Source organism: Buteo buteo, chromosome 20 (genome assembly GCF_964188355.1).
Source record: "Buteo buteo chromosome 20, bButBut1.hap1.1, whole genome shotgun sequence".
Classification (NCBI taxonomy): Eukaryota; Metazoa; Chordata; class Aves; order Accipitriformes; family Accipitridae; genus Buteo; species Buteo buteo.
In genome coordinates this window covers 3164835-3179954 of record NC_134190.1, presented here as the reverse complement: position 1 = coordinate 3179954, position 15120 = coordinate 3164835, and the positions used below count along the sequence as shown (strand labels likewise).

Here is a 15120-nt window from a genome sequence, read left to right as displayed (position 1 = left end):
GTGGAAAGATCAGGATGTAGAGAGGAGAAGCTGAGATTATGAGTAGCAGGCAGCAATGCGGAGGTTTGATTTGATGCCAGCATCTCACCACAGAGATTTAACATGCCATCCCAAATGAGGTGGGGAAGGTCAAGAAGGAAAACAATTAAGTTTATTACGAAAGACTGTAAGTGGTAGGTTTACAGGAGATAACATTTCCAGCACATGAAGTCACTACTAACTCAGGAGAGAAACTTTTTGTGGATGAAGGTACTGTTATGTGTTTGGCCTATCTCTAAAGTAATAGGCTAAGGAAAGCTATTGCCCAACAGTGATATTCTCCTAAACATACAGGCACAGTAGATTGAAAACCTCGTCATTTACATCAGGCAACAGTTACAGCACGCAGGACACCTGCGTGGGCAACAAGACACCTCTGCGATAGATGCACCAGGAGCTTTTTGTGCTCTGAAGCTGAAAACCGCAGGGATGACCTACATGCTAGCACGACTGCAGGAGCCACGGCCCAGCTCTTGCTGATGCCTTCGGTCCTGCCTCCTTAGACGTTCTGGTGCAAGGAACGCCAGCAAGCGCGGTATTTTTACCACTCTGTATCAGAAAACTAATTACATGGGGAAAAGGAGACAAAGCTTATAAAATAAACCAACCCCAAACTTGGGCCTTTTTGGTCGACGAGCATCTTTCTGCGTTTAATTTGTCCCTTCTGTCCTATGAAATCGTAAGGCCTCTTGCAGGTCGAACCTCGACATCCTCCTGTAGTCACCGCCCCGCAGAGTTACGGTTTCTCTGGAAAACAGAGGGAGAGGCACCGCGAGGCGCCCTTTAACGATTCACCCCGCTCCCTTCAGAGCGCCCAGCCCGACCTCACCCCCACACACCACCACCACCACCACCACCACCATCCTCCCTTTCCCGCTGCCGAGCCCGCCGGCGGGGCGGAGCAGGCGGCTCCGGGGAAGCGGGCGGGCCGCTCACCTGCCCGCCCAGCCCCGCCGCGGCCGGGGAGCCGGAGCCGATGGCGGCCGCCGACCCGCCGGGCGCCGGGGACCTCTCACAGCTGGTGAGCTGCGGGGACGGGTTTTTTTGGGGGGGGGGAAGGAGAGGAGGTGGTGTGTGGGGGGGTTCCCTGGCTGCGGGCGGGCGCCTGCCCGGTCCCGGTCCCGGCTGGGCGGCGGGTCGCCCCTCAGGGCTGAGGGGAGAAGGGCGGGAAAACGCCGGCCTGGGCCGCAGCTGCCCTCCGGCCGCCGCCCGGGGCTCCTGCTTTTTAATTCCTCTTCCTCCCCACCCCCCCAGGCGGAAAATGTGCTGTATCAGCTGCAGGAGAATTTTCAAGCCCTGACTGAAAAGATAACGCTGAGAAATATCCTCTTTCGAAGGCGGGTTGGGAGCTGCGCGGGAGAGGTGGCCTGCGCCTGCCGTTCCTCCCCCGGACCGGGCTCGGTGTGTGTGTGTGTCCCCTCCCTCGGGCGTCGATGTAAAGAGGGGGTTTTGCTTTTTAACATCAAATTCAGATACAGTGACTGACGTTGCTGCACCCCTATGAAGTAAAGACAGCTGAATGCCCCCCCCTCCCCCCAGTTTGTTTTTCCCCTCACCAAGAAGGAAATACTAAAAAAGGTTTTACTAAAAGTCCTGTCAGCTCCCAGGGAGCTGGTCTCTGTGTGGCAGTTCTGGCTTTCAAGTAAAAGCAGCATTAAATTAGGTGTAAAGATTCTGAAGGTATATTAAAAAAGCAACCTTCTTCAAAAGTGCCACTTAAATTAGCGTATTGTTGATTTAAACGTTGTTGGTTTAAAACCAGCTGTTGGCTGGGAGGCAAGCCCTCAAAAAGAGAAATTGAGACCTGAAGGGGCTCTGAGCTTTCTCATTAGATGTACTGACAGAACCTAGCTCTGCTTTCTGAAACTGCGAATTTATTACACTTTCCATTTTTTATGAAACTCCACCTTTCAGGAAGTGGCTGCTTTAGTGTCAGAGAATAATGTTTTAGCAGCATTCGTATTCTGAGTGTTTAGGTTGACTATATGGTATCACCTAAAATACTCCCTCGGAAAGAAAGCAATCTCTCATGCAGAAAATACTCCAGTTCACTCATGGGCATACAGGAAGGCATTTGATAATATTTAGAACTTGAATGCTTATCTGTTGCAAGAGACAGTGGGGTTGTCTTGTAATAATGCAACCTTGTGCATGCTTCATCCTGCATTAAACATGAATAAGTAAGAGGCTGAGACATCTGGAAGAAAGCTGCTTGTTTTTCTCACAGAAGAAAAAAACCCCCACCTATAGAATTCTAGAATTCTTATTTATAAGTAAGTTATCTTTAACTTTTTACTGGAAGAAATGGGCGAGCGCATTGATGACCTCGAGAAGCATGTTGCTGACCTGATGACAGAGGCTGGGATAGAAAACACCGATGAAGAGTTGAGAGTAAACAAACTTAATTTTTACTGTATTTTATGTACTTCCACTTAGTTTTGAACTATGGGCAGCACCTAGCATGAAAATACTGTTTATGTATTTAAAAGCCAAGTGAATGCAGGTATGATAAAGTATACTGAGATTTAAAAAAATATTTAAAACTACCTTGGCTTTCTTTTTGCCAAGAGCCAAAGAATGCTACCACTTTGAAAAAGAAAAACTGTAGCTTGCTACATCTCTTCCAGCTGAGTGCCACTACAAGGGGTAGCACAAACTAATCCCGAACATGTAAACCGAGGCTGGACATTTGTAATAAAACGTGTGGCTTAAAGCACTCCCACCCACCATTCCTGTCCCTCAAGTATGCTAACCTAGCTGATTGAGGATTCCTGCTGGTCTAAATTTATGTACATCTGCTTTTAAACCTGGTTCAGCTTCCCAATGTGGCTCAGAGCACACCTCTTAAATACGTTCACCCCGACCACAGCAGTAGTTCATTCTCACAGCACTAAGATGGGGGATGGAAGGAACAAGGATAAGTTTAGTATTATTGTCAAACACTCTGTAATATAAAATCATGCTACAGTTCAGGATTGTGTGCTACATTTTAAGTTGCTATCTGTTGAAACTGCTACCCGCCCTGATGAATGCCTTAGTCAGTGTTCTTGGTATTTAGGAGACAGGATTGCTTCCCTGTTCTTGGGTGCAAGTGATGTAATCTTCCTGTTGTTTTGTGTTTTCCCGATTCAAACTGAGACACACCAATTATTCTTGTCATTTGGAGACTGCTCACACAGTGAAAAACAGGAATATCTGTAAATATATTGAGCTAATGTAGGCATCCCTCATTCAGATGCCTTTTTCATTATAAACTATGAAACAATTTTCAAAAGTATAAAAGTACAATCCATGAAAATGTATTTAACTGCACAGAGATCGTCCTACTTTTATGCTGAATCACATTCATGAATAATTAAACCACTAACCTACTTACGCACTGTTTCTTTGCAGCACTGAAATGAGGATATGATCAAGAAAGATAAAGGGAGAACAGCACTGCACTGAATCTGGGAGTTTACAATCAGCGTCACTAGTCACAAAAGCATTAGTGAAAACAAACGTACTTGCATTGTGTCACGATAAAATCTAAAATTTTTTTTTTTTTTTTAATTATTGCCCCAGGGAAAAAGGAGCAAGCTGGGTTTATTCATCTAAATGGGACACTGTATTTCCTGTAATTGGAAAAGAACTGTTAGTTTCAGGGAAGGCAAAACCCACTATTTTGGATCGAAAACTATATCCTATATAGTGAACTTATGCAGTCACAAACTTTTTCAATGTATGAAAATGTATTTAATTTATTTCAGTAATATTAAAATTTTCATCATATTTCTTTGTTGCGTTTTTAACTTAAATGTTCTCAGATAACAAGATCCTTCTATGACAAAACTCTTCCATTTGCATGTGCCATTTTGATGCTTCTTTAAATGTTTTACGTTACAAAATGCACCTTACCTTATTTGATGTTATTACAAAGGTGCCTTTGCAAAACTTCATAGGTCCAATGAATGTAAACTGTTCTGCACTAAAAGAAATAGCAGTATTTGCACAGATCACAGCTATTCAGTTGTTACTCTTTTCACAAGTCCACCCAAAGCTGTGCACACCTGTGCAGATAACATCATCAAGGTTTGCATAGTGCGCCAATTTCAGTTCTTTAACATTAGTCATTTTGATGAAAGAGCCTATTTTAAAGACTTGGAGATAGATAAGGAATTCCAGTTACTAAACATGACCTAAGCAAGACATGGTAGAGTCAAAGAAAACCAGACATCTGCGCTAACTTTAAGGTTCTTGTACACCAAAACGTTGGCGCTTTTCGCAGGAAAGATTTTGTTTGAAACTTAATGGGAACCTCTTGCAACAAATGGAAAAGCTGAGGCATTACCAGGTAAATACCTCCGCTAATGAAGGATAAATATGCTTTTTAAAACTTTGGCAGGTGTTAATACTTCATGTCTATTACAGAGTCTTCATTAATATCAAGAAATCATTCTCATCAATGCTTTAATCAGTGTAGATTTGCAAGCAATGTCAAACTGGGGGGAGGTTGATATGCTAGAGGACAGGCTGGAGAAATGGGCCAACAGGAACCTCATGAAGTTCAAAGGGGCAAGTGCCAAGCCCCCCCTCTGGGACAGGGTAAGCATACAATGCAGGGCAGTTGCGGGGGCCTGCCCGGCAAGCTGACCCTGCGTCAGCAGGGTGTCCTGGGGACAAAGGCCGCAGCCACATCCTGGTCAGTATTAGCACAAGTAGAGCCAGCAGGTCAGTCCCCTCTATTCAGCTCCTGTGAGACCACACCCAGAATACTGTGTCAATTTTGGGGCTCCCCAGCTCAAAAAATACATAGTTATGAGGGTGCTAAAACAGAGCCACCAAGATATGGTGGAGTACAAAGCATACAAGGGTTTGAGAAAATTCTGTTAGTTCAGACTTAGGAAAAGACTATGGCTTCTTGCTGGCAACAACTAGCCCACGGTAGAGCATGGGGAAGAGTCAGACTCTTGTTGGAGGCGTTTTACACGAGGGAGTTAATAGACACAAGCTGGAACACAGGAAATTCCAGCTAGATGCAAGGAAGACTTTTTTCAACTACAAAGGTGCTCAAGCAGCAGAAGAGGCTTTCCAGAAAGGCTGAGGAATCTCCATCCTTAGAGATACTCAAGACTGGACGCAATGCTGGGCAACCTCATCAAGTGGGACCTACTTTGACTGGGTGGTTGGTGGTCCCTTCCAACATAAATGATTCCATAAGTAATAATCACTGTAAACCAGATTAATTCAAGCAGAAATTAGGACCCTGTGTTTTACTTCCTTAACTCATTCTAAACCCTCTAAAACACACTTGACAGTAAAAAAGCATATTCTACTTTGTCTTGTGACAAACAGGACTAAAAATACAGGTATCTCCTTTCTGCATAGCCCGGCTTGTTTTTTTTTAATCCTGTAAATATGCATGTATCAGTTTAAAAAAAAACAAACCAACAAAAAACGAAACAAACCCAACCAAAAAAACGCACACAACACTGGCTCCATTACCACAAAAGAAAAGTTGTCAGAAATGCAAATGGAAACTTCAAAAGCCATGCCACAGTGGAATCCAATCCAGGTCTCAGGAGTATATATCCATTTTAGTATAGCATTAGACAAACTGGAAGTGAAATGAGAGAAAGCACAACTCATCCTTTCTTCAGCTGTTGACTATGCAGCCAGCTCCAGAACTGCAATTACCCTGTGGCACTGCAGAATCTCGAGTACTTCAAACTAAGTACTGTATGCATAATCGCCATGAAAAAGAAGTCCATCACCAGAAGTCAATAAAGTTTGGGGAGAGGCATATACACAAAGTCATGGAAGATGTTTTCTCTGAGTTTTGCTAAATATTGATAAATGCACCTTAGCATTTTATTCCTATTTTTAGTGGATACAGAAGACCAAGATACTATGCAAGAAAATCCTGACAGAAGTGATAAGCCTTCATCTTCAACATTATGACTTTGCATCCAATTACATTTGTTTTCATTCTCAAATTTAATAAGCTAGAGAAAATTAAGGTGAATAAGTGGAACTCACTTTATTCTTTTAAAAAAGCTATACTGTAGTTTTCCCAGTTATTTGTGTAACAAAAGCAAACAAAAACAGTCTAAATGTTTTTCTGCAAACGGGCTTTTGGTGTACAAAAATACATAATACCAAAAGGACAACACAGAGTAAAGTCTTTAAAAAATGAAAATAAAAAAACAACCCAAAATTCAGCTACAGTATTACTGCAGTCAGACAGTTCCAGGCTTCGTGTCCTCTACTTTCCCAAACAGAATTCAAACCTTTTAAATAATTCAAAATATGCTCAAAGTTGAAGGATTTGTAGGGTTTTTTTCTTTTAATATATATATATATGTACACACATACACAAGAATAAATTTAAGTGGATCTAGGGTTAAAAAAAAGGCATCTCCAAAGAAACGTCAGTATCTGTATTTAGTGGAATAATCTTTTGGCGATACCACCAAACCTCGACCTTTGCGGGCTCCTCTATAAACAGTTTCTATAATGTCAATCATCTCTTGCTTATCTTCCATTGCCCAGTTGATCTTGTTGTTATTACCTGTACCCAAATCAATCATGATGTGTTTGTTCCTTTAAAGGGAGAGAAAAACCAGACAAGTTAATATGGTATTTTAATTCAGAAAGAAACTTTATATCCCCCACAAGAATGGTTTGTAGGATTCAAAAAAAGCCCTTATAACATAAACAGTCTTGCAAAATAAGCCTCAAAGAAAAGAGGTTGCCTGTCACTCAAGTTGGCATTTTACTGCCCATTTCTAAAGCTAGAATAAAGATTGCAAACATGCCCCCAAGACTGCTACTCAGTGCAATTATCCTTCAGCATATTCCTCATCGTTTGTATTTCTTTCCCACTACTGTCTTAACACCAGAGAGAGTTCCACGCTTGTCAGTAGCACATTTTATCTCATCAACGTAGAAGCCTTGGCTCCAAAAAACCGTAATACTTTGGGTATATCTTTAAAACAAGTTTGACAAGCTTGGCTGCCGTATTACTGCAGTATTCTATACAGGGAGTTTCAGATTTAAAACTAAAACCAATGGATAATAAAAACAGTTTCCACTATCACTAATTTGTACTCTATTATATTGGAAAACAAGCCATTTTCCTATTTAATCAGTTTACTCTTGTAGAGCAATGAAAATATAAGCATCACTATGCTAATAAGCACTTAGAAATTATCTACCTAGACACTGTATTTGACACACACAAAAAAAATTTAACTGAGTTACATTCTAGAACCATCACGTACCTGAAGAAAAACATGACTGTACAGGGATCGTACAACTCGTACATCTTGTTGAAGTCTGGTACTTCAGTGATATCCACAAGATAAATAACAGCAAAGTTTTTTACCTAGACAGAAGAAAACAGGAAATATAAAAGCAATATATATTACCAAGCCTTTGATTATTTGTATTACCAATTAAAAGACATAAGCTTTCATTATTGCAACATTTATTTTCCAAAATATTAACTCATAAAATCCCAGTAAACAGTATTGCTGCTATTTTTAACCACAACCACCAATTAACATGGAAAATATTTTTAAATATAGCCAAGATGCTCATTTCACATCCAGTATCAACTGGAAAGATACAATGCTAAATCAACATCCAGAGAAACAAATGCCCTTTATATACAACTGAGACCTCACAGTGACACGCACAGCTCTAAACAAGTAGAGTAACTGCTTTGTGCAAGCCAAGCTGACACATGTTGCCTCTGTTGTCAGCTGCTTATAGACTTCAGAAAATTAATGATCTAAAATGCCCTGGTGCCTGCCTCCAAGCATTTTTTTCCTCTCTAAACCATCTGATTTGTTTAACAAGGCTCATTAAATGAAAGTAAAACTGATAATTTAATAATAAAAACTGATAGCTTTTATGAGAGGTGTAAAGCTAAAACAGGAGCTTAAAAACTTAATGAAAAAAAGACCTTGATGAGAAGCTATTCTCTGGGCAATTCTGGTAGAACAGGCTTTCATTTTGCAGAGTTACTGAGTTAAATGCACAAGAATCCTTCCCCTTTAATGTCACAGTTAATGTCTTCATTCCCGAAAGAAAACCATGTCACATTTTTATTTCCTAGATGTAGCATATTTGGCCTCAAGTGGAATTAGGGGAATTTTTAGTTTCTAAACTTAGCTCATGCACGGACAGTAGAAATTAACACACACACACTAAAATATAAGTCAGACATCTAAATGACACAAACCTTTAACTGTAAGGTGTATTATCAAGTACTCCTGCATTATACCATGAACACGCAACCTTGCACCCCCCGTCCTTCCTTACATACAAATACGATTTTGGTCCTTCCTATCTGACTGTGCAAAATTGCCAGTCTGAGGTTAACACGTGGTCTGAGATTTATGACAAACTTACTGTTTGTCACAGTACTTCACACATGTTAATTTTGCTATCAAGGTCTGGAAATGCTATGATAAGTATAAATTTCTGCATGATGTAAAGATATTTTATTTAGTCCACAAAACAGTATTAGACTGTACCAGAAAAATGTTATATATGGTGTACCCTGTAATTCAACATCCTAGCAGGCACTCTAGTTGAGAAAGTATGGAGATGTTTGTTTACAAAAAACCAGAAGCGCACAGTAAATAAATTTTGATGGACTTCTGCTTCAAGACAGTTTCTAAATTATAAAAAAAATAATCACACTTCAAAGATGTAAATAAGTATTACTAGTGAAGAAAGGAAAAACCCTTCTGGAGTGAAACAGCATTTAAATAGTTTTTACTGTGCTTTTATGGAGCCAGTTATAGTCCTAGACTCTGTCAATAATCTAATGAAAACATCCCATTTAAGCCATGTTCCAAAACAAGCAAGACATAAAGCCTTGAAAACCCCAGTTAGTCATGATACCAAACTCTACCACCCTCTGAAGTCTTCATTCATACCCATTTCAGTTTTATATGAAAGATTTCTAAGAAATTTAATGGGACGTTCAGAGTCAACAATTTAGCTGAAAAGTGGCTGAAGTTACTCCCTGGTTAGCCTTAGGAGGCAAAAGACAGTTGTGGTTTTCTGTTTGGTGTTTTTTGGGTTTATTTGTGTTTTTTTTTAAAAAACAAAAAATCCGAAGAGCCATTTTCATTTTCTCCTATCAATTCTACTTCCATCCTGCTGGCATTTTTAGCATCAGCAGTACAGCTTTGCCACATGGGGAAATTTCTGCAACACATTTGGCAATTCCGACAAACTAAACATAATCTTTGAACAATTATTTAATTTGGAGATTAGAAAATAATTTTAAGTTAAACCAAGCATTAATACAACATTCTTAGGACCTGCTTTGTTCACTGAAAGATTAGTCCAAGGAGGTTATATGTTGCACCAGAAGACCACTATGAAAGCACTGCTAAACCAAAATTTTACTTCCAAGAACTGTGTACTCCACATAGTAGTGGAACAACAAAACTTTTAAATCAGCTTTACACTATATAGATTTAATTTAGTTGAGCTGTTGCAGAACCAGAAACGCTTGTCACTAGCAACGAACATCAACAGCCTGAGATTTTAGAAAAGAGAACGAGACTATTCAAGTCTTAAATAAGTTATTACATAAATCTTACTCAAAAGGACTGGATCATTCAAATCACCTTTGCACAGCACATCCACAAGTTATCACTGTTATCCATGTATCTCAGACATTAACTGAATCTTCCTTCTCTCCTACCTACTTTTATAGAAGTGAAACTGATGACAGTCACCTGCTCAAAAGCTTGTATGAAGTCTAAAGCAGACCTCAAAGCTAGAAACGGACTCTCAAATTTGAATGCAGAACTTTGCAAGTGGGTCTATTCTTTCCCCTTTGCTTTCTTAATTTCAAATGTGACCACATTACCACTCCAAAACCACTCAGCTTGCAAGTGCATTGAGTAAGGATGTGTTTTGCTGAGTTTGGACACTGGCTGCCAAGGTTGCCCGTGACATGGGCCTTGCCATGCAACACTCCGATATTTGTAGCAGCAGGAGGTTGGGATTCAGGCCTAAGAATGAGCTAGATAAAAACGTGGGTAAGAGGCTAAATAAGGAAAGGGTGATGCAGAAGCGCTGCAGTGGCCATAATACCTACAGTTTAGCGGCCATGGCAGGCTGGGCAGGCTTGTCACCAATAGGCATTTTATTTCAATGCAAGACAAGCCCTGCAGAACTACTCAAATGTGTCTCTCTGCACAGTATTGACCAGTTTTACAGTCTGAAGCAGCACTTGCTGTCTCAGAATACTGGAGCCAAGATGCAGTACAGAGCCAGCTTCACAGCACTACAGAGCAGCACCTGAGCCAGCTTCACACGCAGCCGGTTCTAATTCACAAGGCTTTAGCTTCTTTTTCAGCAAAAGCAATTGAAGTATTTCTGGATTCAGGCTGGTATGGATGCAGTAGTTGATCTATACTTGAGCTAGTAAGTCTGTGGAGACAAACCAAAGCTTAACCTCTCCCCATCCATTGGGCCATGAATCCATTCCCCAGACAGAGCTGTCAGTTCAAAAAGCACGTTCCTATACAGAACAAGCTTCACTATCATTGGAAGGCAGTGGTTGCTGAGTTCTCTTCCTGACTTTTGAGTTATAGCTGGGCTTACAGTATGGAGACCTCAGAACAAGAATTAAATAGAACTCTGAGCAAGCAAACCCCACTAAATAAAAGCAGTTGCAGCTGCTGAGGTGGCAGCTGCAACAGTTGAGACTACACTGAGGTTGTTAGTGTAAAGCAAAATTTTGCCATCCAGACAATATGCAAAAAACCTTGTGGTATTTTATAAGTTGAACACATAATAACACAAGTTTATTCTGAAAGTACTTAACCTCATAACATACACTAAAATATAGTAAATTTGTTGCAGCAAGTCAGCTGCTTTCTGGGGAAAAAAAAAACCAACCAACCAAACTCTAGTGATAGACCTCCTTTTGGACAGCTTGCTCAACACCTGAAGATAAAAACATTTTCAGCAGAAAAACAAGACAGGTATTAACTTTCAAATGTATTTATTTCTGACACTGACTTCCTTTAGCCATCTTTCAATTCAAAACTTTCTCTATCTTACTGGGCCATTGTAGCTGCTGTCCATCGGGACAGGATGAGTAAGAAACTAAAAATCAAACAGCAGCATGAATTCAGAATTTGGGCTTCAATTTTGATTGGGTTTTTTTTATTCTTAATTACTGTAGCTTCACAGATTAGTCTACGTTACTCAACATGCATATACAAAACCCAAAAGTACAGTATTGCCTAGCCACAGTTACAGACTATCTTAATACTTGACAGACCTATATCTGCTTGGGTGGACTACTATTAAATCTTTAAACTGAACGGCTCAATATAAAGCAGAGGAATCTATGGGACCCTTAACATCAGATAGAGATTCCGTATCCTATCTTGATGAAGACCATACACTTAGCTGGTAAATAGGAAACACGGATGTAGGAAAAATCATATGCCAGGTGAAATAAGTCTCATTTGTCCTGTGAAGTTCTCCCTCCTGACTTTCTTCATTAACAATGTCATTCCAAAAAAATTAATACATTCCTACAACATAAGATTGCCACAGAATATGATCAATAACTAGGAAGAATGGCAACGATCATGCAGTCTCTTTATATTTCTTTCAGGGGTAAGGAATACTCTTCTTTTGTTAAGATTTCAGCTCCCTTTAAGAAGCAAATCTCACAGCCATACGTTACCTTATGGACCAAAGCTCATACAGCAAATACCTAAGGAAATCTGAGACAAGATCTTACAGTCCATCTTTCCATCTTCCTAACCAGTTTCTAGACAATGTTTTTTATGTTTAGAAGTTTTTATGGACATGGAAATCACAGGAAAGAAAACCCAGGAACTAAGACTAGCTTTTGCAATACATCATTCAAGCTGAAGGCAGCTAGCAGACTTGCATTACTGACCTGAAAGAGGCTGCACACACAGTAAGTGCAAACTTGAAAGTCTGTACTGTCAATATTTATTTGAATTTTTTTTTCTTGCTCATTATGCTCTAAGTTTAGGGGATAAATTTCTAGGGGAAAAGAGAAAGACATACTGCTGAGAGCAATGCTTACAGCTAATAATTTTGAAAAGACCATACACATGAGTAAATGGATTAGCTTTGCTCAGCTTTAATTACAAACACCAGTAACTATAATACCAATACATTTTTAATAGCTCTCTCTTTCCCTGCCCCCCCTTCTTTTCCTCTCTCACTTTTCATGTAACCTTAACAGAAAGGCAGAGGCACAACTAATGTTTGAGTGAAAGCCACAGCTATTCACACTTCTGATCATGGTTAAACAAATGCAAAATATTTGAGCAATCCTTCCTAAACCCACATGGACCCAATACAACCTATTGGTTAAAGTGACCTGGTTTCACAAGAGGTTATCTGATTTACAGTATTCAGTCCTACATAAATCATGGTTTTAACATATTTCTTAAAAAAAAGGAGTATTAAAGTAATTTAGCAGCCAAACCCCTGTATTTCAGGAGATAGGTTTTTATACTTGTGAGCCTCCTTTAAAAAAAAAAAAAAAAAAGTGTATTTTTAAAAAAGGTGTTCCAGAGGAATTTTGTGAAACTCAATCCTTAGATGTTTGGCTGAAACCCTGACAAAGCAAGAATCTAACATCTTACAATTATAATTTGTTTTGAAACTCAGTGAAACATTGCTTCTTTTTCATGTAACATTGGAAAAAAAACCCCACCAGTCAACTGTAAGTGGAGTACATTTCAGTGAAAATAATCTGCTTTGTATTGTCATATAGTGTTGTAGTTTCTTTTCCCCCAAAAGGATTCAAACGGAAAAAATCCTGTTTTCCTATTATGAAGTACAGATAAACATTACTGCTACCCAAAAATATGCTGCAGACTAAAAGAATATTGCACCATGGTAACAAATGTAAAATGTGGCTACATTTTCTTCAGATGTAGCATGCAATTACAGCATGTTAACATTCTGTATTATTCTCTAGTAAAAACACCTGTACAATTGGAACTTTTACTCACTCTTTAAAACAGCAGAGATCCAAACATGGCTTGTAAGCAAGAGGATGAGGAAGGATTTCCCCCTTTAATTTGCCATTTCTGCAGAGGGAGATTTTTAAATAAGAAGTTACATTGTTCTTTCTTCCCCCAGACACCCCTAACTGCCAATATGTCTGCCAAATTGCCAAGCATCTTGCTAAAAGTTGATACTAACAGTATCTGAGCATAAGACACTCCCACCACGTTAAACACGAAACAACTACATTAAACCATGTCGCAACTCCTTACTGTATTCCATTATGTCTTAGCTTTTGGCTATGGGTATAAATCTTTCATTGTAAGGGTTTTAGAGACAGAAGTTTGTTTATTTAAAAATAACATTAAAAGAGAAAGGAGTCCACCAAAAAAAGAACTCTGTACGCATACAATTTTACATGAAGACAGCAGACTCCTTTTCCTACCCAAGTTACCTTTTCTGGTTCAGATTTTTTTGCTTCATTTTCTATGTGGTTCAGTTAAAGAAGAGCTGTCAGTTTTCTATGTCTATCACTATGCAAAGCCTCTACCAAATATAAGAACAGGTAAATCATAGCTGTTCGTAAACAGCCCAGTTTTTCTTCAATATCTGTCTTTCTTGAGTGAGTGACCAGCCATCAGCAGGCATTCAGTTTCCATCTGAAAACAGCTTCAGAGTTTGGCTCCTAAAATTTAATTCAGCCCATGCAACTCAAGGGAATGCCATCTGCCTCCACGAATAATATCGCCGACAGATTAATCAAAACCACCCTGTATATTTTAGGATCTCAGCATTTTTAAGAGTCAAAATGAAAGTAACTTTTCAAGTTATTCAAATGGAAACCTGAAGCTACTATACATTCTGATTGTGAAGTGACAGTGCTGCACTTCCTACAGCTACAGCAGTCCTACTACCAAGCGCTTTTTTTCTGCTTGAATGCTGATGTTCGTTAAACGACAGATTACTAACCGGCAGCGATTCTGCCTTCAGAACTTGCAACGCTCTTTCCCCCCCTCTTAAATACTTAAAACATCAGAGCAGTGGATGACTTTAGGAGATGCTCACGAAAGCAAACCAAGCTCTCTCGCTGCCTCCTAAAGCAGGAATACCTCTCCAGAAACCGAGTTATAATCTGCCTCAGGCTTCGTGTCAGCCGTTTGAAACGCTGAGTGTAGAAAGCGACCGTCCCAGGTTACCGCTCCGCTTTACCTTCTCGGCAATGCTGTATAAGACTTCATCCATTTTCATGCAGGTGGGGTCCCAGTCGTGCCCGAAGCGAATGACCACGACTCGGTCCTCTTCCGAGAGGATGGCCTGGTCCACCTGCCAGCCGTTGTGCAAGTGCGGTAACATGTACGACATCCTGAAGGTGGGGAGGCGGGCCTGCGGGACGACAGCAACCACCCGGCAGCTGACAGCCCGGCCTGCCTTTGCACGGCCCCGCCAGGCCCCCACGACGGCACCCTCGCCCCGCAGGCCCAGGCCCGCCTTCAGCGGCCGCGGCCTCCCGGGGCCCAGCCGCGATGCCACCTCGCCGGGCCCCTACGGCCGGGCCGGGCCAAGTTCCCCCCACCCCACCCCACCCCACCCGTCCCGTCGCGTCCCCACCGCACCCCGTGGGCGTCCTTCTTCTCGGCGAAACGGGGAGACGGAACCACAGCGGGAGCGGAAGCGGAAGTGAGGACAGACGTTCGTACGCTGGGAAACGCGCTTCCGTCCCGCGGAGGGGGGCGGGGTTTCCCTTCAGTGGGCGGGGCGGAGCGCGCCGAAAGGGAGAGGGAGGAGAGGGGAGGGGGAGAGGGGAGGCCGCTTGGAGCATACCAAGTGTGAAGGCGGGAGGGGAGGGGCGGAAGAACAGCTTGGACCGTACCAAGCGGGGAAAGGGAGGGGGGGCGAGGTAGCGGAGGCCCGAGTGGGACGTCACCGCTCATCGCCGCGGGTGTGACGTGGCAGAGGCCTGCGAGAGCCCCTTGCGTCACAGCCCTGCCCAGGGCCAGGCGCAGGCGTTGCCCTCTCAGGGGTCTCCGTGCCCCCATCCCACCCGCTGCGGAGCCAGGC

The 15120-nt window shown here is 41.4% G+C and overlaps 2 protein-coding genes across 3 annotated transcripts; one reads left to right on the top strand and one right to left on the bottom strand.

Moving 5' to 3' along the window:
* Positions 1-810: 810 nt before the first annotated feature.
* On the top strand, positions 811-3810 carry HSBP1L1 (heat shock factor binding protein 1 like 1). Its single transcript, XM_075052161.1, has 4 exons — positions 811-1060; positions 1294-1360; positions 2336-2430; positions 3433-3810. The coding sequence occupies exons 1-4, from the start codon at positions 1016-1018 to the stop codon at positions 3436-3438; spliced, it is 213 nt and encodes a 70-aa protein (XP_074908262.1). The 5' UTR covers positions 811-1015; the 3' UTR covers positions 3439-3810.
* Positions 3811-6337: 2527 nt separating this feature from the next.
* On the bottom strand, positions 6338-14798 carry TXNL4A (thioredoxin like 4A). 2 transcript variants are annotated; one of them, XM_075052159.1, is made up of 4 exons: positions 14676-14798; positions 14272-14445; positions 7302-7405; positions 6338-6621 (listed from the first exon to the last, which is right to left on the bottom strand). In XM_075052159.1, exons 2-4 carry the CDS (start codon positions 14422-14424, stop codon positions 6450-6452), a joined length of 429 nt encoding a protein of 142 aa, XP_074908260.1. In that variant the 5' UTR covers positions 14425-14445; positions 14676-14798; the 3' UTR covers positions 6338-6449. The 2 variants fall into 2 exon arrangements, with proteins under 2 accessions (XP_074908260.1, XP_074908261.1); XM_075052160.1 differs by lacking the exon at positions 14676-14798 and adding an exon at positions 13068-13145 and having other exon boundaries at positions 14272-14382.
* Positions 14799-15120: the final 322 nt, after the last annotated feature.

Coding starts and splice junctions, on each gene's coding strand:
- HSBP1L1 (XM_075052161.1), top strand. CDS start 1,016: ATGGCGGCCGCCGACCCGCCGGGCGCCGGGGACCTCTCACAGCTG. Junction 1,061..1,293: donor CCGGGGACCTCTCACAGCTG/GTGAGCTGCGGG, acceptor CCACCCCCCCAG/GCGGAAAATGTGCTGTATCA. Junction 1,361..2,335: donor TGAAAAGATAACGCTGAGAA/ATATCCTCTTTC, acceptor TTAACTTTTTAC/TGGAAGAAATGGGCGAGCGC.
- TXNL4A (XM_075052159.1), bottom strand. CDS start 14,424: ATGTCGTACATGTTACCGCACTTGCACAACGGCTGGCAGGTGGACCAG. Junction 7,406..14,271: donor TATACAGCATTGCCGAGAAG/GTAAAGCGGAGC, acceptor TCTTCTGTCTAG/GTAAAAAACTTTGCTGTTAT. Junction 6,622..7,301: donor ACAGTCATGTTTTTCTTCAG/GTACGTGATGGT, acceptor CTCCCTTTAAAG/GAACAAACACATCATGATTG.